This window comes from Struthio camelus, chromosome 16 (assembly GCF_040807025.1).
Source record: "Struthio camelus isolate bStrCam1 chromosome 16, bStrCam1.hap1, whole genome shotgun sequence".
NCBI classification, from domain to species: Eukaryota; Metazoa; Chordata; class Aves; order Struthioniformes; family Struthionidae; genus Struthio; species Struthio camelus.
Window position 1 is genome coordinate 17,845,221 of NC_090957.1, and position 24,276 is coordinate 17,869,496.

General features: G+C 37.5%; 1 protein-coding gene across 1 annotated transcript; it reads left to right on the top strand.

Annotated features, from left to right (window-relative positions):
- Positions 1 to 233: 233 nt before the first annotated feature.
- TRPV3 (transient receptor potential cation channel subfamily V member 3) lies at positions 234 to 24,217 on the top strand. Its single transcript, XM_068909790.1, has 18 exons — positions 234 to 383; positions 4,561 to 4,698; positions 8,037 to 8,141; positions 9,724 to 9,807; positions 10,888 to 11,045; positions 11,800 to 11,976; positions 12,172 to 12,312; positions 12,783 to 13,063; positions 14,488 to 14,664; positions 15,737 to 15,895; positions 16,403 to 16,504; positions 17,068 to 17,141; positions 18,284 to 18,449; positions 18,948 to 19,014; positions 19,401 to 19,672; positions 20,457 to 20,569; positions 21,254 to 21,324; positions 22,191 to 24,217. Exons 2-18 carry the CDS (start codon positions 4,580 to 4,582, stop codon positions 22,283 to 22,285), a joined length of 2,361 nt encoding a protein of 786 aa, XP_068765891.1. The 5' UTR covers positions 234 to 383; positions 4,561 to 4,579; the 3' UTR covers positions 22,286 to 24,217.
- The last annotated feature ends 59 nt before the right edge of the window (positions 24,218 to 24,276 follow it).

Genomic DNA, 24,276 nt, shown 5'->3' on the forward strand with positions numbered 1-24,276 from the left:
CCAGTAAGTCAGCCTTAAGCGACTCAGCTTTAGTAACACTTCGGTGCTACTAAATAATTATTACGTGTATATGTGTCATCCCACTTTGGCAGTTACGAAGTAAAGTTTGTTGTCTAGCAAGTTTCTCTCAGCTCCCTAATTTACGAAGTAACAAATCCTGTAAGGCTGCAGTACTCCAGCACTGCACTTCTCTGTGCTTTCTATCAGCTGAGAAACCTGGTCGACTGAAGGAGGGTGGTTTTGCATTTTTCAGATAGTTTGGAGCCTGATTATAGTTTTACTCATTTGGTATATTAGTGTTTTTGGATGTTGTCGCAGTGTCAGCAGGATCCTACAATTCTGAGGTGCCTTTTCTACACCTGAATGCAAGTTTCATGAGCATGGTAAGTTGTGTGAGAGCTGCTGTGAGTGTTTGGTTTAGGTGTGACGCTCTTATGGAGAATGAAATCTTTAAAAGACAAAGACTAAACCTATCTTTCAACTGGAGAAGGCTTTTCTGTTGTGCTTCTTGCTGTTTTTCTAGTTTATTAATCTTTCTTCTGAGCCATGTCGCATTGACTCCTTGGGCATTCAGAAGTGAAAAAAGATATAGCTAATTTCATGTATATTTTTCACCTTGATGCGCACGATAGCATTTCCTAATTTCTGTGCAAAGAGGATCCAACATATACTGTCATACAAACTAAACTTAAATAATATTTTCACCTCCTATTGAAAGTCTCAGTTACTGTAGTGAGTGTCAAAAATAAAATACCTGGCTGAGTGGAACAATCTTTATTTCAGCTCATTAAAATGTCTTCTTTTTGTCTAAAATAGGCATAGGCAGGTGAATAATTTTAAAGCATTTTCCTCAGGGAAGAAAGGTTGCTCTTCACAGAGGGTTTTTTTTTAATTTCTCTTAAAAAAAAAAAAATCCTAGGAAAGAACAAATTTCTCACCAAGAAGAAAAACACATTTAGATAGTACCTAATCTCTCCTACAGCCTCTCAAAAGTTCGAAAATCTTACAGAAAGATGAAACTCTCTTTCTATCAAGAGTAACTTTCTCCTGATTGGATTCATACCATATCATAAATAATACACAAAAGCCAAAATGGAATTTTATCATCTTTCCCCAGGGGAAAGATGATATTTTTTCTATGAGCTAGTACGAATTAGCTTGTAGGTGCTGGAAAGGGTGGTCTGTGCTGTGGATGTTTGGAGGATCCTGTGAATGAAACAGCTGTTATTAGTCACTTCCACTCCTCTGCCCTGAAGGAAGTAGAGTTTGTCCCATGATAGCACAGCTGAGCGTTTCTTGTCATTTGTATGATTCTGTCTTTAGCTACTGTGTTTATACTATCATTGATCTACAGAGATACAAATATGTATGATTTTTCCTTGGTCTCAGATAAGCACGAGGAGAGTCTGTGGTAGTGCATAGAGTATCATTTGCTGTAAGAGTGGCAGAGTCCCATTCACCGTTGCAGATATATGGCCTTTTCTCATCCCCACCACGCTGGAAGTGAGATACTAAGTCCTCAGTGTACTCACCATCCCCTCCAAATTAATTTTTAATACTATAAATCAACATAGTATTTTTTGTCTCACTGCTCCCTTCAAATAAACCACTTCTCTGGTGGCCTGAAAGTAACAATTAACTAGAAAATGAAAGTAAAAAATAGTTGCACCAAAAGAAGGCACTCCATATCAGGTTATGTAAGCTGCACTACATATAATTGGGCATTCTCTGGACTGTTGCGCTTTTTTACTCTGTAAATCATAGATTAGAGAAAACGATAGTGCAGGGGGAGATCTCTGATGATGATGAAAGTAGTAGGTCATTAAACTAACAAGACAGAGGGAGGGAAGAAGCTGATAAGCAAAAAAAAAAAAAAAAAAAAAAGCTCCTTTAACTTCCATGAGATTTGCATGGATAAAGCCAGAACACGAAGTGATCTCTGTAGGCCATACTGTGAAAAGCCCTACCTTGGTTTTCATCGGAGCCTGCAATTAATCGTGATTACGAATGAGAAACAGATGCTACCTCTGCACAGTAACAAGGTACTTCTTCCACAGTGCCTGCAGTTATTTACCTGTGCAGACTTGAGATCTCATTTAAAATTGTCTCTGTGGCTGCACTACACAGTCCAGTCTCCCAAGTGCCTTTGAAAGCTGTAGTCCGTGTATACAAAAATGAAACTTTGTTCTTTTTCTTCCCCAAATTGTTTCCTTAAATCACTGATGGTTCAATTGTCTTTCATTACACAGTACAACCTCAGTGCTCTGACATTACATCTCCTGAACCACTTTGCCTACTCTTAAGCTATTGCTAACATCTCTTCTGTGAAAACTGGCTGCAGAAGGGGCTTAACCTTGCTCTCCCACAGCTGGCCCATACAGAAGCATGCTATTGTATCTGAGCAGCTCTGGCATCGCTCACAAATGAGCGGCTCTTCCCTGTCCTTTGTGTGCTTTATAGACGTCAACCTCAGTTTTTATTTTCTCCAGCTCTTCCTACTGCTCTCTCTGACTTCTCCAGCTCTCACACACCTGCTGGCCGTGCCCATCTCAGCTCAGCAACTCCTTTTGCACAACCCCCTGTTTGACCTGCTCTTCTACCTCTTGGTCTATTTCCAGCTATTCTCTTTCTCTAAAGTCACTTCTTTTGTGAAGTTATTTAATGCCAGTCTCCATCTTATTCTAGTCCCCTTATATTTGATTTACGTCAAGTACCTCATTTAGTACGTCAAGAACCATGCCTTTAATGCGCTTATAAACTGCACTGTACTCTTAAGGCATTCTGCAAGAAGTAAATAGCAGAATTATTTGTGAACTAAACAAGACAACAGTAATTTGTTTTAGCTATGTTTTAATAACCAATACAATGTGTTTGCAGATCTACAGTACTGCATTTTTCAAAGGCATGGACAGAACTCTATTTCCTACCTCAAATTATGTAACATCTAAGTTCTGTTCTTCTATACGCCTACCACAGTGTGTCCTTTGTTTGCAAGTGTGTAAAGTAACATCAGATTTGTCCTTTATGATTTATTTCTGTGAGTTTTGTGGTATGAATTCTCAGGAAATGCATCCAAATTATGCATGTTTCTGATTTGCATTAGCGTGGTTTCACATTTGTCACGTAAAAATGTCTACCAGTGGTAGAAAATACTGTAACGTTTTATTTTTGATATGTACAAACCCCTTCAAGGTAAAGGGTACTCTCAAGTATTTCAGCTCTCTTCTCTATTCCTGTTAGTTACAAGAAATTACAATTGCATTTACAGGTGTTTGGGCCTTGCAAACTCTCAGTCCTCTATCCTTAGGACTGAAGATCTTCCTGTATTCAAACAATTGTCATACACGCACTAATGGATTTTCATTCCAGTATCAATGTATTCCATGTATTCATCGCCTCTCTAACACCAGCGATCATGTCTGTTCACACACACTCCACAGTCTGCTTTCTGCATCTTGTTATTCCCATCATGAAGAAATTCTAGTTGACAGTACTGTGACAGGAGTATAAAATTTCTTTGCACATATGTCACATTAAGGAAAGTGGAGACAGGAGGGGAAAAATCATTTTGTTCAAACCTGCAGGCAGTGATTGTTATTGTATGTCCTTGGTTATGGAAGGCACTTCCCTGATTTGCTTGGGAAGGGATTCATGACTTTGTAAAACTTGCTATTTCTACATGCAATGGATTTTTAAAGGATCCTAAATTTACTCTCTTGCTTTTAAGTTATCCTCAGTGATTTAAAATGATGCCCTTAAGTATTATATTGAGAAATAGAAAGATAAGTATTCATTATTACTTACAGATTTCATGCTGTGAGTGTTCATAAGCAGATAAATGCACTAAGGTCCTTTTGTGTCACATGGTGGTGATTGTTCACACTTAGTAGAGTCATGATTTTTCTTTTTTCCTGAAGAAATGTTAAGAAGTGTTGCTAGGACACACAAGTCCTTGGTGTGATCCGTGTGATAAGATTGTTTTTAGCTGAGCTCTGCCTGGGGTTAGTATTCAGACTCTGCCTATTGCTTCTTTTATTCTAATACATTGAAAAACTTCAGGGCTTTTTCTCTGCTCGCTACGCTTCATGTCTGAAACCTTCCTTCACACATTGTACCTGTTGCAGCAGACTGGAATTTACCAGTTTCCTAAAATTGTCTTGGATAGGTAAGAACAGACTCCTTAGATTAACTGCAGAGGTGCACAAACGTTGGAGCTACTTACAAAAGTCATTCTGCTCGTTTTGTTTCTCTAAATAACATATGCTGTCATTGTGATTGACAGGCTCCCTTCAGTTTAACTTAGGTGCATACTTGAAGTTATGATTCTCCTGGATTGATGGTATCTTTCTTTATCCCACTTTCATTAGAATGTAATTTAATCAGTCATGAATATAACCTTCCAACCTTGACACATAAAACAGTGTGTATGTGCTTAGTAACTGAAAATGAAAAGCTTTGAAAAAAATGTCAAGATTTGTGCGCTTACATGTGAAGAGAGTGGAAAGAGGCGATTTGGTCACCATGCTTTCTTCAAATGACCAGGGAGTTAAATAACTGTAGATCTATCTACTGCAGAAACATGATTAAAGATAACAAAGAAATTATTCCACTAATGGGCAAGAAAGCAAATCCGTCTGGTGTTCCCCCTTCAAACCAGCAAGAGAAAAAGACGACTGAAAGCACTCCCACAAAGAAAAGGTAGGACTCCAGCTTATTCTAGAACAGTAAAACTACCTCTTTTATCTCCTTTAGTAGATGTTAGCACTGAAATATTACTAACAACTTTATTCCTCCAGTGTGTATGAATGACATGGGCCTGATGAACACAAGGTGTCCTAAAAAATAGTGCACTTATGCAGTTAATAAGCGGAAGATTATCCTGGTAGTTTGGTAGATGTGTAATGTTTTCACCTTAATGGGACAAAGACGTAATTCCTATGCCAGGGACGTTATACTCACGCACCAATCTTAATCTTGTGTCTCATGTCGGCTGGGCTTTCTGCATCTACTCTTTGTGTCTGTATAAGCCTACAAGAACATGATCTAACAATGGTCAGTGTTTCAGTAGGAGAAAGTGGAGAGATCTTTTTAAAGAGATCACACGGCAGGATACTCTGGCTTTTAAATAAGAGAGAGGCTGACATGGAAAAAGGGATCATTTCAAACTTAGCCTCACATGGGAACGTGACAGATAATGAGGACACAGAGGTGAAATTAAAAGATGAGGGCTGGCAGAGCAGGCGGTTTGAGGAATCCTATCACAGACAGAAACCTGAATTCACTCTATTTTTCATGATTCTGATCAATGAGTTTTCTCAACTATTTTATTTTATAGAATAAAATATTCATTTTCATGTATAATTTATGCTGGAGAATCAAGATGTGGATTAAAGGTTTGTATTTAATGTGAATAGGGAAATGTAAGTAGTCGTTCATCCCTGATAGTTACTGTAGAGTGAGCATGAATTTTCATTCATAAACTTTTCACTCTGTGCCTAATTACTAGCTATTATAGCAATTTTTGGAACTTTCAAGGTCCAGGGAACTGTGGCTGCGCTGACATTTATAATTCTTAATAATCGGAGGAATCACTTTCTACAGAAATGGTATAATTAGTTATTTGAGACCTACTGCCTGGGTAGCCTAATTTCTCCTTCTGTCATTAAGTTCAAAAGAAGTTCTTCATTTGAATCATGACACGAGTTGTAAAAGGGTGAGACAAGGTATCTGAAGAGCTCACAATACACCTGGTACTTCAGAAACAGGCAATTCCCTGGAAGATTGTCTAGTTACAGCAAATATTGACAAATACTGCCCTTGAGTTACTTAAGCTCCTATATCACGTTCGGTTTTGTGGCATCAATAACAGTAACCTCGGGGGTTTTCCCGTCTCACAACTGGGAGTTCAGGGTGTGGCAGACAACGTTCCTGTAACATAAGGAATGAAGATCATGTGAATTTTAATACAGAGGTTTAACATATTCTGTTAATTATGTGTTCCTATGCTGCTGTACTTCTTTTGCTTCAAAATGTTTTTTTCTGGTGTGCTGTACCACTAAGCAGTTAGTACGCTTCCATGGGTGGCATTTCTCACTTGTCAGATGTGTTGGCGATATGTACTTTATGAAGACAATGACTTCTCCCTTCTTGAAGCCCCTTTGGTATTTGGGTGAACTAACAGTATATAATTAAGTACAGGAAAACCAACAGGCAGGCTGGGAGGAGCGTTGACAACGTTGTCAGAGCCTGACTGTGTGTGTGGGTAATGTTCCTGACAGTGAGCACCACGGCCACGTAAGCACTTGGGTATTTTCTGGCAGTTGTCGACTTGCTTTGCATGGCTTTTTTTCTTTTCTACACCTGTAGTATCCCCAAATAACCTACGTGCTGGGATAGGTTAGGTATGTCAGCCTCCAAAATAGGGCCCACTTCATAGCTGCTATAAATCCATTGGATGCCAAATTCTTCAGCATGAAGGCACTTTTGGGAGAGCAAGAGCTGCTCTCGGGGACATCAGCCGGTGGCACATGCTTCCCTTCCAATGCTGAGCCAAAGGCAGGGGAGACGGTCCGCAAAGCCTCAAGTGTGGTGCTTCTCCAGGCTTGTTGGAGGTTCACTAAGGCCACCAAAAGCTGTTTGCCTGTTGAGGCAGATCCTGCACATCATAGTTAGGGAATGCAAAAAAGCAGGATGAACCCATGTTTTTTCCACTCCTTCTTAGTCTCTGCCAAATTCAGATCCCAATGAAGCAATAGTGATTTGCAGCAGCTGTGAATCTGACAAGTGTGGTGTAAGTAATGGCAATGGTCCGCTTTCTGTCTAGGTCTTTCCTATACTGTTAAGGATGCCCCGCTGCCTAAGTAATTGCAGGGACACAGTCCTGCTCACCAGAAGTGGCATTTTGTTTGCTGCATGCTTAGAATGCATTCACAGGCACATCTCAGATGTTAAAAGGTCATGTAAGTTTAAATGTCTACACACAGCGAATTGACACTTGGAGCACCAAGACACTGGAAAATGAGAGGGATGTTAGATCATGCTATTTTTAGTGGATATCAACAGGTTGTATGTAATAACATACTGCATTTTAACATCAATGTGTGTATTTTAATTCAGTTGCATTCTTTGTGGGAGGTGGGGGTGGGGGGGCAGGAAGAACTATCTCACTGTCTAAGCCACCAATATTAGGTGAATTTGAAATATTTTCCAGGTGATTACTAGAACATTTTAGAAAGATAACACAGATTCTAAACTATAGGCCGTGTGGGAATCACTGCATTCATCAGTGAAACTCCCCTGTCTTAGATGAAATGTAACAATGGCTTAATGAGACCTAGTAATCTCAAGCTATTGACTTTCCCTCCAACCCCACAGGCTTTTAAAGGGATAAATCTTCCTATTTTTCTCATGGTCCTTTTCCCTGTGTTGGTTCACATTTCTTTTCTTTTCCCTACGAATAGCTTAGATAGCTATAGTTAAATGTCATTGCACATTCAGTCCTGGGGGTGGAAAAGTCTTATGTCATTTAACATGTGACCTCTCCAGCTTTCTAATTTAATGTTTATCACTGCTGATAGGCTTGGAACAATCCATCTTGCTGGTTTCTGGCTGGACATATAGGGGATAGAATGCAGTAGATTAAAAAGCATGTGCATATGTATGTCCGTACACACACATGTATGGCTCTTCAATAAATGACTGGTGTTGCATTTAGCTGTTTGCACAGAGGTTGGATGCAAGATTGTTTTTAGACTGCTGGGGTGGCTGCTTAGACCTGTCAGGATCTGATACCGTGTCTCCTAAAATATCTCAAGATCTTTTGCCCATCTGTCAGCACAAAAGTGTTGGGCGTGATATTTGAGGCTGGGATACCCCCGGGGAAAAGTAGATAAGCCTCTATGCCAGCATCTTATTAGATACGATGCCAGAAAATATAAATTGTCAAGCTTGTCCAAGGCATGTATGGGTACTGCTTTGTTTATTTTATGGTGGTTTGCCTCTTTACTAACAACTTTTTAATGCAATGTATTCAACAGTTCACACTTTTTTCTGGAGATTGATGGCTTTGAAAGCAATGCAACTCCAAGTAATACATCTCCCCCTGTGTTTTCAAAACCTATGGATTCAAACATTCGTCCGTGGTAAGTTATAGGTGCATATGGAACAGCCATTGCAAATATAGCTACTTTCTTTTCAGCAGTTACTCCTCACTTCTCCCTATACTTCAGAGCTAAAATTTCAGGTGGCTTTTCATAGCTTTTGGTTACATCAGAGACAGAACTCTGATGGATGTCAGTTGTTGCCAGATGACTTCTCTTTATCTAGTGTTGTCATTTACTCTGAATAAATTAGGCCTCAAATTTGAATAAATTTAAAATCAATACTTCCTTTTTTTTTTTTTTCTTAGCCCCTTATTTGTGACATATTAGGAGGAAATTCACTCACCCATTTGTGCATTTTCTGCTGCAAAACCCACGTGAAGACCACAGCTTAATTTAGCAAGCCCTATTCCCAGCTGTGCGCTGGCATCCTCCCTCTGTTGCTCATCAACAATCAAACAATAGGAAGATGCTGAGTATGAGATTTTAAAGACATACGTTTATGCTGAATGAATAGAGAAAAATTATGACTGGGAAGGATGCACTTAATTTTTAAAATGTTGAGAGGTACTAAAAGCCAATAATTACGAATAGGGAACATATTCATCAAACTTATCATAGGCCCAGAACGGCCAAATGTTTTTGTCTGATGGGTGTTTGGTCAACTATGCAGAATTAGCTGACAACCCTGCTTAGGTTTCAGAGAGGTATCCAAATATCTCCCTGTCATTCAGAGCCAGACCTGCACGCCACACATGCACATTGTCACCAGATTCCTCACGGTTTTCTGCAGAGAAGTGATGGACTGAATAAGAATGGATTCTGAGCTACCAGCTGTATTTCAAAGGGATGGGAATATCTGCAGAGCAGTGCAGAATCCTTTCATTACTGTCCATGTACCCATTTTATCAATAACAGTTCAGTCTCCTACATCATTAACCTGAAGTTGTTCATAAAATATAAGCCTTATAGAAAACCAAAATACAAGTAAGAAAAATGACCATCAATTCATCTTTAAGTCAGATCTGTGTTCAGAAATATCTGGAAAAGAGTGTACAGTAATTACAGAATACCAATACCAGTGGAATCCTTTAAATTTATTACCTAAATATGCATTTAGGGCCCAGTCTTCAATTTCTTTTAGCTGAAGCTTCCATTCAAGTCAGCTGCCAAATTTCTCTTGAGTTACCTACAGCGTACTGCATAGTAAATCTTTAGGTAAATCACTTTCACTGGGTGTTTGCAACCCATGCACAATAATATTTGTTTTGTGGTATGTGACAAATTCAGCATGCAAAAAGGAAGAACGTAATCTTTACGTCCCACATTCAGGGAGATGCATAAAAAGCAGGGATCTGTAATGAAATAACATAGAAATACGTAAAATAGGTTGCTTTCCTAATGATTTTTAACATGAAAAAAATCATGTGAGTCTTCTCACTTTTATCACTTATTTTGAAATACACAGAGGAGCTAAAATGATGGAATTAAAAAGCACAATGTCAAATTAGATTGATTTCAGCTCTAGTGTAGATACTGCTTCCTAGCATTGACTGTTTCTTCATGCAATTTGCCAGAATGCCTGCCTGACTTAGCACTTATCATTTTCTGTACTTTTTTTTAGTGTATCTGGAAATGGGGAAGATATGGATTCCCCACAGTCTCTTCAGGATGACGTGACTGAATATAGCCCTAATGTAGAAAGCTGGTGAGTGGAGACATGGAGTATTTCCTAGTGCATTTTCTATGGATAAAGTATATGGTAGGATAGGTGTTGGTGATTTTTCGCCTGCCATTACTTAGAAGTAAGATCATACGTATGATCTACATTTCGGAATCTTCAGTAATTAAACTTAGAAATTATATATCAAGCATCCTCACACTAAATATGAGATTTGAGAAAAGCAGAGGTTTGAGTTGTTTATTTAAGTTTCACTGAAGACAGCACAGGACCTAAACACTACACACAAGAAGGCACGAGCAAATGCTAAAATCCCAATATTCTTTAGCAGCAATACAACACTTTCTTTCTTCAAAAGCAATTTCTTCTAAATATAGAAAACATTTTAGAGGTGAAATATTGCCCTCTATTTTGGTCAGTATTAAGAAATATTTGTTGGCTTGATGGAATGAACAAAACGCACTCGCTTAACATTTCTGAGGGCTAATAATCTTGGTAGCCAGTTTCATTCAGAAAGGAAGAGATATAGCTGATGTTTGAACAGAAGCTTCCAAAGGAAATCAGTGGGGAGTATTTCTGATGGCAGGGGGAAGGGAAAGGGGAGATATTAAATTCTTGTTCCAGAATAATGTATCACCAGGAGAGCTGTGTAAGAGGATGTGAGGTTAAAAATTATCCTCTGCTGTGAGTAGGGTGGTCATAGCCAGAGTGCAGCATCAAATCTGGTCACTGAGGACACGTGTGGACAGATCAGAGAAGAAGGGAGAGCAGTAGCACTGAAGACACTGTAAAGAAAGGTGGAAAGAATTGAGATCATTAGTTTTACTTAGCTTTTGTATTAGAAGAACATACAAACTGACAAAAAAAGCAAAAATTTCACTTGAAAAATACACATTTTTTATTATAAACACTCTTTTAATTGCTTAAAGGCAGAGAAGTGGCTATCTGCAGAAATATTTTGAGGTGTGTGGCAAGGCATATATGGTAATGGAGCAAGTATATATAGTCTAGGACAAGTAATTCAATTTCTTTATCCTCTTCTCTTACCTAGAAAGTAAAACACAGTAAATTGAGTTGGCTATTTCATTGTTGTTTTTGATAATTCAGTGCTAACATATCACAAGGACCTGGGCAGACCAGTGCCCGGAAGAAGCTGAAAAAATATATATTTAGGGCAGTATCTGAGGGGAACACAGAGGAATTGCAATGTCTGCTTGCAGAGCTGAAGGAAAGATCGAACACATGTACAAACATGACTGTGCCAGGTAAGCTGTGGAGTTGCCTGAAGGAAGATTGTTACCTTTTCTGGCAGCTTACATATAGTCTAAAACGGGAAAATATCTCTGTACAACAGCTACTTGCTTGTCAATTTGAAGTCAACCGGTTGCAATTCAATGTATGTCACATATAAGCTTCAATTTAGAAATAAGAAGGTATCCAATAAGCTACCTACTCGCAGCCTCTGAGGCAACACTGGAGAGCATTTCTCTCCCATTTGTGATACACCGAGGGTGTACCTGCGCTGTATTCCCACAGCCGTACCTGAGCTGGCCTTCTGCAGCCTGAGACTCAAAGCTATGTGTCTATTCAAACCACAGCCAGTTTAATTGCAGTAAACAGTTTAATTGCAGTAACAGAGCTTGCAATGTGGGTAGCCTAGAAAGAGCGGGCAGAGAAGTTAGGAGCAGCTATGTTCTTGTGGCCTTTCTGCCAGGGAAGCCTACGCTTAAGGAGGGCTTTGGGTATGTCTGGAGTTAACAGGGCAATGGGATGTGAGAAAGAGAGAAACCTAGCCCATTGGCTAACTTATTCACAAGTACCCATCTCTGAATATATTGTCTCACCAAGTTAGCGTAACTCAAATACAGAGTGAATAGGATGGAGTAATTTTTGCCGAATAGTTTATGCGCATGTATTTCCCCCAGGTTCCACCTGTAATAAACAAAAGGTTGGAATTTTTCGATCCACTCCATAAATAATGAAGCCTACCTGATTTAATCTCAAAATTTACTCTTGCAGATTATCTGATGAAAAAATTCACAGCTTCAGATACTGGCAAAACTTGTTTGATGAAAGCTCTGCTGAACATCAACCAAAACACAAATGAGGTAGTGAATATGCTACTATCCTTTGCAGAAGCAAATGGTATTTTGGAGAGGTTTATCAATGCAGCATACACAGAAGAGGCATATAAAGGTATTGATATTTGAAACCAATTTCAGGTATAGGGTCAAATGTACCATCCATAAACATAATACTTTCCTCAAGCATTCTAATCATAGTTTACATTTTTTAAACAATTTTTATTCAATATTACTGGTGCTATCTGTTATGAAACATCAGTGTGCTTAATGCTGTACAATGCTTGAAATACTATGTCTGTTGTTTCAGGCCAGACAGCTCTAAATATTGCCATTGAAAGAAGACAATCTGAAATCACTCAGATCCTTATAGAAAAAGGAGCTGATGTCAATGCTCGTGCCCAGGGTATTTTCTTTAATCCAAAACATAAGCATGAAGGTTTTTATTTTGGTAAGTGGAAGTGCAATCTCTCGGGAAAAGTTGGGAAGGAACAACCAAACAACTAGGACACTATGGAAGAGGGGGCAAGTGCAGATCATTACTTTAGCTAAGCCTAGATCAAGAAACTCATGCACAAGATACAATAATGGCACAATATTTTTGTTTTTTTTAATTTAGCATAAGTAGAAGTAACCTGCCAGAGTGCAATGTATTACAAACACTCAGAAATGATTGTAAGGCAATTACGTTTAAATGCTGAATGGTAAATAATATGTAAAAATTTTGAATTTGAAGATTTTTCTCCAAATAATGTTTTCATGCAGATTAAGCTTTTCTATAAACCAAGATCTAAATTCTATATAATCAATATGTAAATGTGCCTTAATATATTAAGATGCTTAAAACAGTCACTCTTTTGTAACGTGATTCGGGTGCTTGTAATAAACCGCAAACACTTGTTATGTTTTGTAATGTTGTAGGTGAAACTGCACTGGCACTAGCTGCATGTACCAATCAGCCAGACATAATTCAGCTATTAATGGACAATACCAGGACTAACATTACTTCTCAGGATTCCAGAGGAAACAATATCCTGCATGCACTGGTTACTGTGGCAGAAGACTTTAAAACCCAGAATGACTTTGTAATCAGAATGTATGATATGATTTTATTGAAAAGTAAAGATAGAAATTTAGAAACAGCGAAGAATAAGGAGGGTCTGACACCACTACAATTAGCTGCAAAAACTGGCAAATTGGAGGTGAGTCTTATTTCAGGAGTCTCTAAGAGAAACTAAATATGATGAAGGAGTCTAGGCCAGCCATGTACTCAGACATTAGTGCCCTGATATGTAGTTTTCCGTGCTGGTTATGCCATACTAAGTATCAATAGTATTTGGTGAGCCGGTGTTATTCAAAATGCAAACGGATATTTCTATTGTGATGTTGCTTCTACTCTTCAAATTTTTCTCTAAGAACCCCTCTCTGCACGTAATACAAGTGCTATTTAAAAACAGCCTTGCAAACCTTTCTGTTATACAGAGGCAGGTTCTGGAGAAGGAGATGAATGCCCATTGTGTTAAATGCACGCATAGTAGCAAGATACACAGACAACGTCTGCCTGGCACAAAACACTCTGTGCTTAGTGCAGGGACTAGCAGCATCACCCCACACCAAGTTGTACTTGTTTTTCTGTCCTGTGAACACGGTTTGTTAGAGAGAACAGGCCAGGCCCGGCCCAGCCAAGGAGAGGTGTCCATGGCACTTTGTGCTTCTTCATGTAACTGAGAAATGACTTGCTCACAGTACAAATCTCACTATCGTGCTGAGTGGCTGTTTTAGTATTTTGTGCTTCGTTCCTGCTTCCTGCTGGGTGAAGACATAAAAACACCTTTGCTGAGAGCTTAGCAACAGGAATGAAATCTATTTTCAACATAAGTAGAACATGTAATTTCAACCAAGAATTTTAGCTTCTGAAAGCTGATATTGATAGTATGGCTTTAAAGATTAAAATAAAATTTGTTTTTATGCAAATACAACTTTTCTGCAGTATTTGGAATTTTGTGCTGGTATATAAAAAGTGAAAGAAATAAATCTGGGAACCTTGGAGCTGAACTTCAAAATCTAAACAAATAATTACTTATCTAGTTTAAAACTATTTCAGTTTATCATTTATTCTCTCAAGATCTGCCAGATACACTTTTAGAATAATGTTTAGCTCAGAAATACTACATTTATTATATTACACTTGTACAATTATAGAATCTATGAATAGTTCCAGAAAACTCACCAGAAATGTTCTGTTGCACTGCTATAAAATTTGGCCCTTAGAAATCAAGTAGCTGTATTATGGCAAATAACTGAAAATGTGATAATTTAGAAAGTTATTGATTAAGTTAACAGAAAATATAAATGTGAACATAAGTAAAACTGTGCTTTAATTTCTGAGAAAAACATCTCTTTAACAGAAGATTCAGAGGCATGAAAAATATTGTGTTTATCTCCCAGGGGTCTGTCACCTCTAACACCACTTACCGAATGACAAAATTACAAATACATTGAATTGCACCACTGTAGCAAATGTGATAGTTGTAAGGTACCGGTTTTGGCAAGGATGTACGTGCTCTCTCTCCTTTTCCGCGAAGAAAAATGCATTTGCTTACAAATGATTCTGTTAATGTTTTAGATTTTGAAATACATCCTCAGCAGAGAAATAAGAGATAAGCCCAACAGGAGCCTATCAAGAAAATTCACAGACTGGGCTTATGGTCCTGTTCAGTCTTCTCTTTATGATCTGACAGAACTAGATACCACCACAGACAATTCAGTACTGGAAATTATTGTCTATAATACAAATATTGGCGTAAGTTGTTGTTATTAAAATCTATGTATTTTCTAGCAGTACATTCATTTCAGGTGTACGTTTGCCTGTACGTTTGACTGAAGAACTTGTAAAACAGGAGGATATGTAACTTCCAGTTCAGTTCTCTGTTGGGAGCAAGATGAGTTTTCTGCCTTTTGGACTCTCAGATGTTAGTACATATGCATTCAGTTCCTGAAACTTTGGCTAGGCATTTTGGGAACACTTTTTCTACATTTAGAGTATTAATTTGCCATGCATAAGAACATAAAACTGGTCTCACTGGTGAGACCAAAGCTAGTCTTGTCCGCTTGGAGCGGCCTTTAGCGGCTGCCTAGGAAAGTGTGCAAGAACAGAGCAAACAGGCAGTGATGCTTTCCTAGAGCGCTCCACCCGTCCCCAAATTGCAGCTCACCAGCTTCCTGAGTCAGAGGCGGCGGTTTTCTATTTTGTGCCCTGATGAAATGCCTATCAAAGTTTAGCACCCATAAAAGCCTGTGGACAGGTGTTCCCTGTCTTTGCTAATAGCATTGTTGTTGCTGTGCTGCTGTTTCTTCTCATGGCATGTAAAATGTTCTCAGGCCGTCAGAGATCTTTTTCCTGTTAATACAGGTAATACAGTTGTTACCGTTAACTGATACATTGTACACAGTTGATTTAAAAGAAGATGCTGCTAAGAGTCAATACAGCCATTTGGTTGTGACTTTACCTAAAACAGTTGCAAACGTTACCTGACGAATATATTGTAGGCATTTAAGCAGCACCTTATCACAGAATTCTAGCTTTTCAGAGCTAGAATTTGGCATTTATTAAATACTGCAATAAAACTTCTGTAGGAGGCCAAACCAGAAGTTCACACTACGGTTTTAGCTTAATGATACTTTCCTAGAACATGCCAGGTTTTCAGAGTGTGAGTTGGAGTAGGCTGACCGTGTTTTGCCAGTTTAGGTTCTGACATATATCCTTGAGCATAGATGTGTTTCCAGATCAGCAAGGACAGATGCTCAATGAAACACTCAATTGTCTCAGTTTCCTTACAAGTGACAAGTCAAATATTGCTTGCTTACTTCTACAGAATCGTCATGAAATGCTGACTTTGGAGCCTCTGAATGCCCTTCTGAGAATGAAATGGAAGAAATTTGCACGACACATGTTTTTTATGTCATGTTGCTTTTATTTCCTGTACAACGTAACATTAACATTAGTTTCCTACCACAGGCCTAATGAAGATGAAGTGAGTATAGCAACTTAAAAGCGCAACAAGTTTCCCTGCTTTAAAATGCAGTAGTACTTCCTGATTCATATTTAACAAGTTGGTGAATCCAAAAAACAAAAACAGATGTCAGAATATCTGATTGTAGTGAGACCAGGTTCTCCCATATTGGATCCATGCATCTGCAAGGAAGGAGAGCAATAATAGAAGAGAGAATTCTATTTGCATTTTGCAAAAGCATTCCAAAAGCCACGTAATGTAAAGAGAGAGAGAGTTATGTTTCTAAAAGCACAGGGTGGTCTTTTCTTTTATTTAATTTCTAACAAACTGAGAAAGAAACGTCTGATATTTCAAATATGCATGTTAGGGGTCTGATTCTCTAAATCCTCAGTGAGGAAAACTCTCAATGAACTGGAAGAAATTGGGTACCCAGAGGGCTACATACATTGAGGCTTCCTATTATTTTGCCTTTTAACCTCCAGATACTGAACTTAGAATCTTTCCTGTTAATTCGGATCTGTCTTGCAGGCTCCACCTTATCCACTAGCTCTAACACGTGGCATGGGATGGCTGCAGTTATCAGGACAGGTGATGGTTATGTTAGGAGCAATATTTTTAGCCATAAAAGAGGTAAGGCTTTTTAATAACAAATACATAACGAAATATGTGAAGAACTCTGGATCTGGGAATGCATTGCTGATAATCTTGGCAACACATTGGCAATATCTTTATGATTTCTATAACGTCTAGAAGTCTTTGGCATAGTACATCGCTCATTCTGAATGACCCTAGATATAAATCTGATATAACTGTATTGCTCTGTGAAACAAATATGAGGGTTCTGTATGAGGACACCGCTGAATTAGAATCTGCAACAGAAAAGACCCGGGTATATTGTTTACTTCATAGTATAAGTAATTAAAAAGAGTTAGTAACTCCTTTTAAAAAATTAACTATTAAATTATGCCAGTGATGACAGAAATTCTGACTCTCATGTTTTGCTTTCTAAACTTCTGTAAAAGCATTTTTTTACAGCACTAGGAAAAGATTTTTAATTTTAGAGGTTATCATGTCTTATTAGTAGAGAGATTTTTTTTAAGAGATAAACTTCAAATACATGATTTTGAAAAATCAGCTTTGAGCCTTGCTTTCTCTTATTGCCGTTTCTGTATTTTATATATCTGTCTACCTAGAGTGTAGCCATCTTTCTGCTTAGGCCTTCAGATCTGCAGTCAATTCTCTCTGATGCGTGGTTCCACTTTGCATTGTAAGTTTGGCGCGAATGTATTATATATTGTATATATAATAGTTAGCATCCGTTGTCTATCCCATGGTCGCAGAGAATGTACTTCTGTAGCAGATACTCACTTTTTCATTAGATTATCAGTTTTCAGAGGGAAGGACTTAATCTTACATGCAGCTTTACTGTAACATGCACTAATGGTTTCACTAATCAAAAACAGTACTGGGGGTTGATATGTACAGGCTGCTTTTTTTTTTTTTTATTCAAAGCATAGTATTGTCTTTAGCTTGTCTAGGTGTTTTCTCTCTTAAGAGCTGTATATAGAGAAAAGTGCTTTAAAAAACTGGTTAATAAGGCAGATCTAGCTTCCGACTCCTCTTGGCTACTTCAGGAAGGAAAAATAGCATAAAGCTGGCTCAGCTGGTCTAAATACAGTGTAGATTATTCCTTCTTGGTCCTGGAAGATGAAGTATTACCAAAGCCAGAAGGTCTACCCAATTTGCTATTATACTTCTGTAATTTGACTCTCTGGAATGATCCTTTGGGGCAAAAAGGTTTATTCTTGTATGGTAGGATTTAAGGCAGCCCTAAGCTTGATCTAAATTACTCTGATTACTCTTTGATCTGGCTCCTTTCTAGTTGTAGGATCAAGAAAAAGAGAGATGGCTTAACTCTCTTTCCTCCTGCTTCTCCTGCCACACAAAGATCAATCTTGGGCTGCTGAGAATCTCGCCCACGTGCTATCACAGCACATCACGAGTTCTCTTAGCAGGCAGAGTCTTCCTTGCATAGATGTTCATGGAAACTCTGTAATGATTTTAACAGCTTGTTAAACTAAAACATTAATAACTGCTTCAAAGGTACTGTTCAGAATTCCTAATGTCTTTTGTCAGCAAAATCTACGTTTACCAGCTATTTTGGGGAGAACAGTTCAATGAAAGTAAGCTTTAATAAACGTAACAGTATGTTAATATACCTAAATTTTCTGTACTCATGTATTTTATTGTTAAATTAGAATAATAATGTTCATGAGGAGAAGGGAACGAAATATGAAATTAGCAGTAAAGGGTAAAAAGCGAAGAAGTCTTGTTTTTGTATTTTTCCATTGTATTGTTGGTTTTGTGCTAGTAAGTTCCTTTTACATACATGTGTTTGTTTTTTAACAGTTTTATACAAGCTGTGCTTGTGATCTTCTCTGTCTTTTTGTACTTGTTTTCCTACAAAGAACACCTCGTGTGTCTTGTTTTGGCAATGGCCCTAGGATGGGCTAATATGCTCTATTTCACCAGAGGTTTCCAGTCCATGGGCATTTACAGTGTTATGATTCAAAAGGCAAGTATATTTTTTAATTTCCTTGTTATGATGTTTACTTATATATGTAATTCTAGTCATGCATGTTAAGCAATATAGATGTATTTTATAGTTCACATTGAAATTTCCAGTTTTTAGTCAGCAGAATGTACTATATAATACACTTCAATGGCAGAAACTTGCTTGTTTCTTGATTTTAAAAACCTTGTATTAAATATGCAAGCAAATTGTGTTTTTTCAGCTAACAGAGTTCTGCTGTTTATTTGCATCATGCATTGTGATGCCTATATTGTGCGCAGCTATAGTCACTCTTGGAAGTGCACAGACATACCAGGCTGTCAGTCCTGTCATGAAAAATCCGACCTAAATCTTCTCTAGATTTCTCACGGAACAGCTAGTTTGCTTAATGAAAACAATCTGATTCTGCAGTGTGTACCACACCTGTACTCCTGCAGAACACAAAGCTGTAAAACTAGTTCTCAATTTTTATTTCTGAAAAATATTTAATTTAATTTTTAGGTCATCCTTCAAGATGTGATAAAGTTTTTAGTTGTCTATATCGTGTTTTTGCTGGGATTTGGCGTAGGTAAATATTACTGGCGAAAAGCACTGATGCTCTGTGTGAGTAAAAATGTTGGCGTTATTGTGAATAAGAACCCTATTGTCATGATGAGAGCTCATGTCAGGGTTTCTGCTGGATATTAAAAAGCCAGGTTTAGAGTTTTAAGCTGTCTAGAGAATATCTGAATAGATAAGTAATTTGGCTCTTGTTCAATTACCTGCAATTTCATTTGGATGTGGGCTCTTTTTGCTTCATCTTGCTAATCTGTCATCTAGCTGCTGCTGTGCATGTTGCTGGGCAGCTGTAGCTCTTTACTATGCAGTGCATTTTGATTTCTTTAGGATAAAATGCAATGTATACATAAAGCATTATTGTGATTAAAATGTTCTTTTTTTTTTTTTTTTCCTCAGCTCTTGCTGCGTTGATTAAAACTTGCCCAGACGGCAGTGAATGCCATTCCAACAGCAGTCTGGGACCTGTTCTGATGGATCTTTTTAAGCTCACCCTAGGACTGGGAGATCTGGAGATCCAGGAAAACTCAAAGTATCCTGTGTTGTTTCTTCTCCTCCTCATAACTTACGTTGTGTTGACTTTTGTTCTTCTCTTGAACATGCTTATTGCACTGATGGGAGAAACTGTGGAAGATATTTCTAAAGAGAGTGAGCACATCTGGAAACTCCAGGTTGGTTTGCAAGCTAGTTCGCTTAGTGAAGTAGAAATACATTGGCCAAAATCTTCTGAGCTGTACCTATGATCGCTTACCACACTGATAGATGGAATTATGTATTAATTATGGGAGTCATCAGGAATTATATGGATGCAAATAATGGAAATAATACTTAATTGTAGTATTGGGGTAATCTAATAACTCTGGAATTAACAGCTATTCTAAAGGTAATTTTGTGGCTCAGATTTTCAACCCCATGCACAGTCACATACCTTTATGACGTTCCCCTTGCTATGTCACCAGGACGATGTGTTTTATGATCTTCCCAGATAACTGAAAGATATGGTGTTCTGCTACTCCTTCTCTTGAATTTGCATAATCTTTGCCAAGACTAGTCAGCTCAGAGTCCCAAGCTGCCAGTGAGGACACAGTCGGAATTACGATTGGAGTCACTTTCTGTGGTTGGCAGCATCCTACTATAGTGTATATATATCCCTGTGGCAGAGCATTGCGTGAAGGCGTTAGAGTTAAACACTGACCCTAGAGTAAGGTTTCTTGATTCTTCTCTAGGTATACCTCCTGCAGTGGGACTGACTAGCGGAAGCTGCAGATTTCCTACTTGTGCATGCAAAATAACAAGTGAGATGAAATAGTGTTTACTGCTATTGATGTCAGTGTAGTGGATGGAGGCATGATGAGTTGTAATGAAACATGGAGCCTGCAAACTGTATATGCTATGAAATCAGGCAATTTTTTGAATATGGTTAACCATGCTTGTGTTACTTCTTGTCGTTAACAGAGAGCCAGGACCATTTTGGAATTTGAAAAATTCTTACCAAAATCTTTGAAGAAAAAATTCCAATTGGGAGAACGATGTAAAGTGGCTGAAAATGATACAAGAGTGTGTTTAAGGTAAAGCAAAGCTAGAATACTGTGCTACTGATTCTTCTTTGTATGTCTCTTCAAGGTTATTTCTATTAAAAGCCTCTTCAAAACATTCTCTATGCATATTTTCTGCTTTTAATGCTTAGATTTTTATATGAAGAAATAGTAAATATATTAGTTGTACAAAAACCCAGTTGGGGTTTTTCAGCTGTGATCAATGATTAAAAAAGGGAAAAGGCATAGCTTTTTATGCAGACAATTAACTTTTTTTGGCAGAAAATAGATTTTCTTCAACTTCATATGTGTTTTTAATGTACGAGTACCAAGTCTTTGCCAGTAGAGGTTACTTCATTGTAATCTCCTTTAAATGTCGGTTTAAAATAAATTATTCTTATAATTGATTGCTAATTGATATGATTAGCATATTGAAAAAATGTTACTCTGCTGTTTTATGAAAAATATTTATACATAATGTTAATTTCAAGCTTGTGCTCATAATGTGTGAAATTATTGAATAGTCTGAGCATTATTCGCCTCTGCATACAGTACATAATAGTGCAAAAGACATTAATTCTTTTAGTACTAGTTAAGCAGGTATTGATGGTAACTCATGACAATTCTAAGAGGAATGAAGAAATAAAAGGGGAAGTGTAGCTATGTAGCTGGAAGATAATGCATGCTAATAACACAATTTATATACAATATAAACAGAATTAACGAAGTGAAATGGACCGAGTGGAAAACGCATGTTTCATTTATTAATGAAGATCCAGGGCCAACAGGTACTGCTGAATTTTATACCACCATATTTGTGAAATTGCTTTTTTTAAACGTTGTAATATTTTTATATCCTTTAAAATATAAACTCTCATAATCTAGATCCTCACCCACTCTATTTACTGCTAGGAACATTGATGGCTAATATGTGGGGGCATATGATTATTTTTAAAGGTTTGGACAGTGGGTTGGTCACTAATTCTCATTAGTTATGTCGTGACACCAAAACATCATGGTTTTACCTTTTCTTTATTTATTTTTCTCTAAGCACTTATGCTTGATCTAAGTGTTATATTCTCTTACGGCATTTGAAGGTATAAGGCGAATAATTTTTCAATGGACAGAAAACACTAAATTGTCATAAATTACATTGCTTTACTCCTTGCATAGTCATATATATCATTGCAAAGTTTGGCAAGAAGTCAAACTGACTCTACCTAATAGTTTGCTGTGTTTTAGCTCTAGAAGATTCGTGTTTACATTTTATGATACATATTGGATGACAAATTGTGAATGTTAACTAGGAAATTTAAGATAACCATCTGCTGATACTGTTGGAAGTGTGATACGAAATGACCTGACTTTGAGGTATCAGATGTCCTTCTGGCAGCCAGCCTCAGCATTTACCGTAGGGCCATATGAGTGTCAGAGAGATCAGTTTAGAGTTTGTTCTTTAGTCAATTAGCACATATGATTCTTAGTAGAATGATCTCAGTAATAGCCAAAAGGAGCAGACAAAAACTTCTGCGTAAGATATGGTAGTAAACTGACAATTCATTGTTTAAATAAATGCATATATTTTTTTAATTTGGTCTTGAATGTACACAGTTGCTGTCATATCCTGTTTTGTTTGTTATGCATTTTTTTGCAGATCCAAGCAAAGTTCAAGATAATTCAAAAAGTAATAGCAAAAACACCCTGAATACATGTGATGAAATGGATGATTTGCCTGAAACTTCTGTTTAGTTGCACACTGTTTGATATGTGGATGTTTTGAAGGTTAAGAGCATCAGGAGCTGATGTTGAAATTCTTGTTGATATTTTGGACAGCTGTAACCAGCTGTAACACAAACTTTCAGTGACACGATCTGATGACTTTAACCCATCAGATCAGGGCAGCTAAGCTGAAACAAAGTGGACTATTTCACTGGTTCAGTTTTGAGCCTCTTGGGGGAAAAAAAAATGTTGTCCAAGTTTGCATGACGCTACTCAAACTTGGCTCTAGACTTTGTACTGTTTGAAAAAGAGTCAAATGTGAGATATTTCTTCCTTTTGTGGAAAATTAAGATCTTTGATCTACTCCACTGTCCTTTGTTTTGGAATCTTTAACTCATGAGAGACATTATACTGAAAAAAGTTCTTGTTAGGGAGAAAAGAAAGGCATTTCAATTTTGAATACTACTAAATGAAGTATGTTATTTTGAAATAACAATGTTCTGAATATATTTGAAGCTTTCATATTGACTGTCAGTGTTATTGAGGGCTTGATCTATTAAGTTAAGGAAAGCCTCAAGTGAAAAGACACCCTCTTCAAGTCTCATTAGCTTTGCCTGATCTGTTTTCCTGTGTATAATGCCTAGGGTATGATGAGTTTACTGCTTTTTATTCTGGAGGATATATATACGCCTTGCTATAAAATAATGGGGCAGAAACATAATTCTTTTAATGGAGAATACTTTTGAGTTGGCTCAAATCACAGTGACTTCAATTTTCCTGATATTACTTGAATTTTCCGTGCTGTTACATCTTCTTGCATAAAAAAGGTTGTCACATCTGAAATTCTGCAGGTTTAAGGAAATTAACTTCTACATTCAACTACTTTACAAAAATTGGAAGTCAGTACTTTTTCCCAAAGAAACAAAATAAGTTAAATGTAATGCAACCTTTTAAGATTTTTTTTTATTGCTATTATTTAGAAGAGTGAGTAATGCATTTCTGTAGCACTTTTTATTTCATCATTTGAGATGACCCAGGACTATGAGTTATATTTTTAGTTTTCTATTTTTTTGTGTGCATGTATAAAAAGAAATATTTGTGTTCTATGGACTTTCATTATTCAGTTAATACGGTATGCATCTTAATTGTCATGAGTTTTCATCTAATATATTGATTTGGTACCTGTTTTAAAGGTGCTATTTAGAAAACAGGTAAATTCTGTTCTGTGTTTGAATGATAGTATGAGTTGCATTGGATTCTTATAGTTAATCCGAAAGCAGGCAAAACGATCCAAAAGACTGTCTCACCACAAAAGGGAGCATGAAAGAACTTTCTAGCAGAGAAGTATAGTGCAAAGTTATTTGCAGGAATGGTAAACATGATTTTCACTACCAATTGGTCTTCTCTAGATGCCATATCCTGTGTTCCCTACTATGTATAGCCCTGATAGACAGGGTCAAAGTGAAACCTTCCATTCAGTTACTTTTCTAGAGGGGACGGGAATCTGAGGGCAAGGATAGTCATGAGTATCAGTATACTGGTATATCTAAGCATTGTTTGACCTTCTTAGTAGGGTATGTGAGTATGAGAAGAAAAATTCCTGTCTTCTGGGAATCTGTAATCTCTGCTGGTTAATTTTGCATTGAAACAGCCCACCAAGATTTTTGCTTTAGGGCTATGCAGTTCTTTTGGGATTCTTTTGAATTCCAGTTTTTATACCAAAAAATACCTCTTCACATATATTCAGGAACCAGGATAAACTAGCTTGCGCTGTACTCCACATTACTGTGGACTTCTCATTTAAAACAAGTTCAGATGTGTCTGTGCTGTATTGAGGTCGCTATGTAGGCATAGCCGTAAGACAGAGAAGGCACAACAAATGCAAGGAACTTGCTGTGATGATGTCCACATACAAAAGTGTGTGATAAAACTGAGGAAGGAGCTGGAGGGTTGGTTCTAGAAGTTCCTCCTTGAGAAAATACTTTGTGTTTGTGGCCACAGAGCCTGGCCATATCACGCAA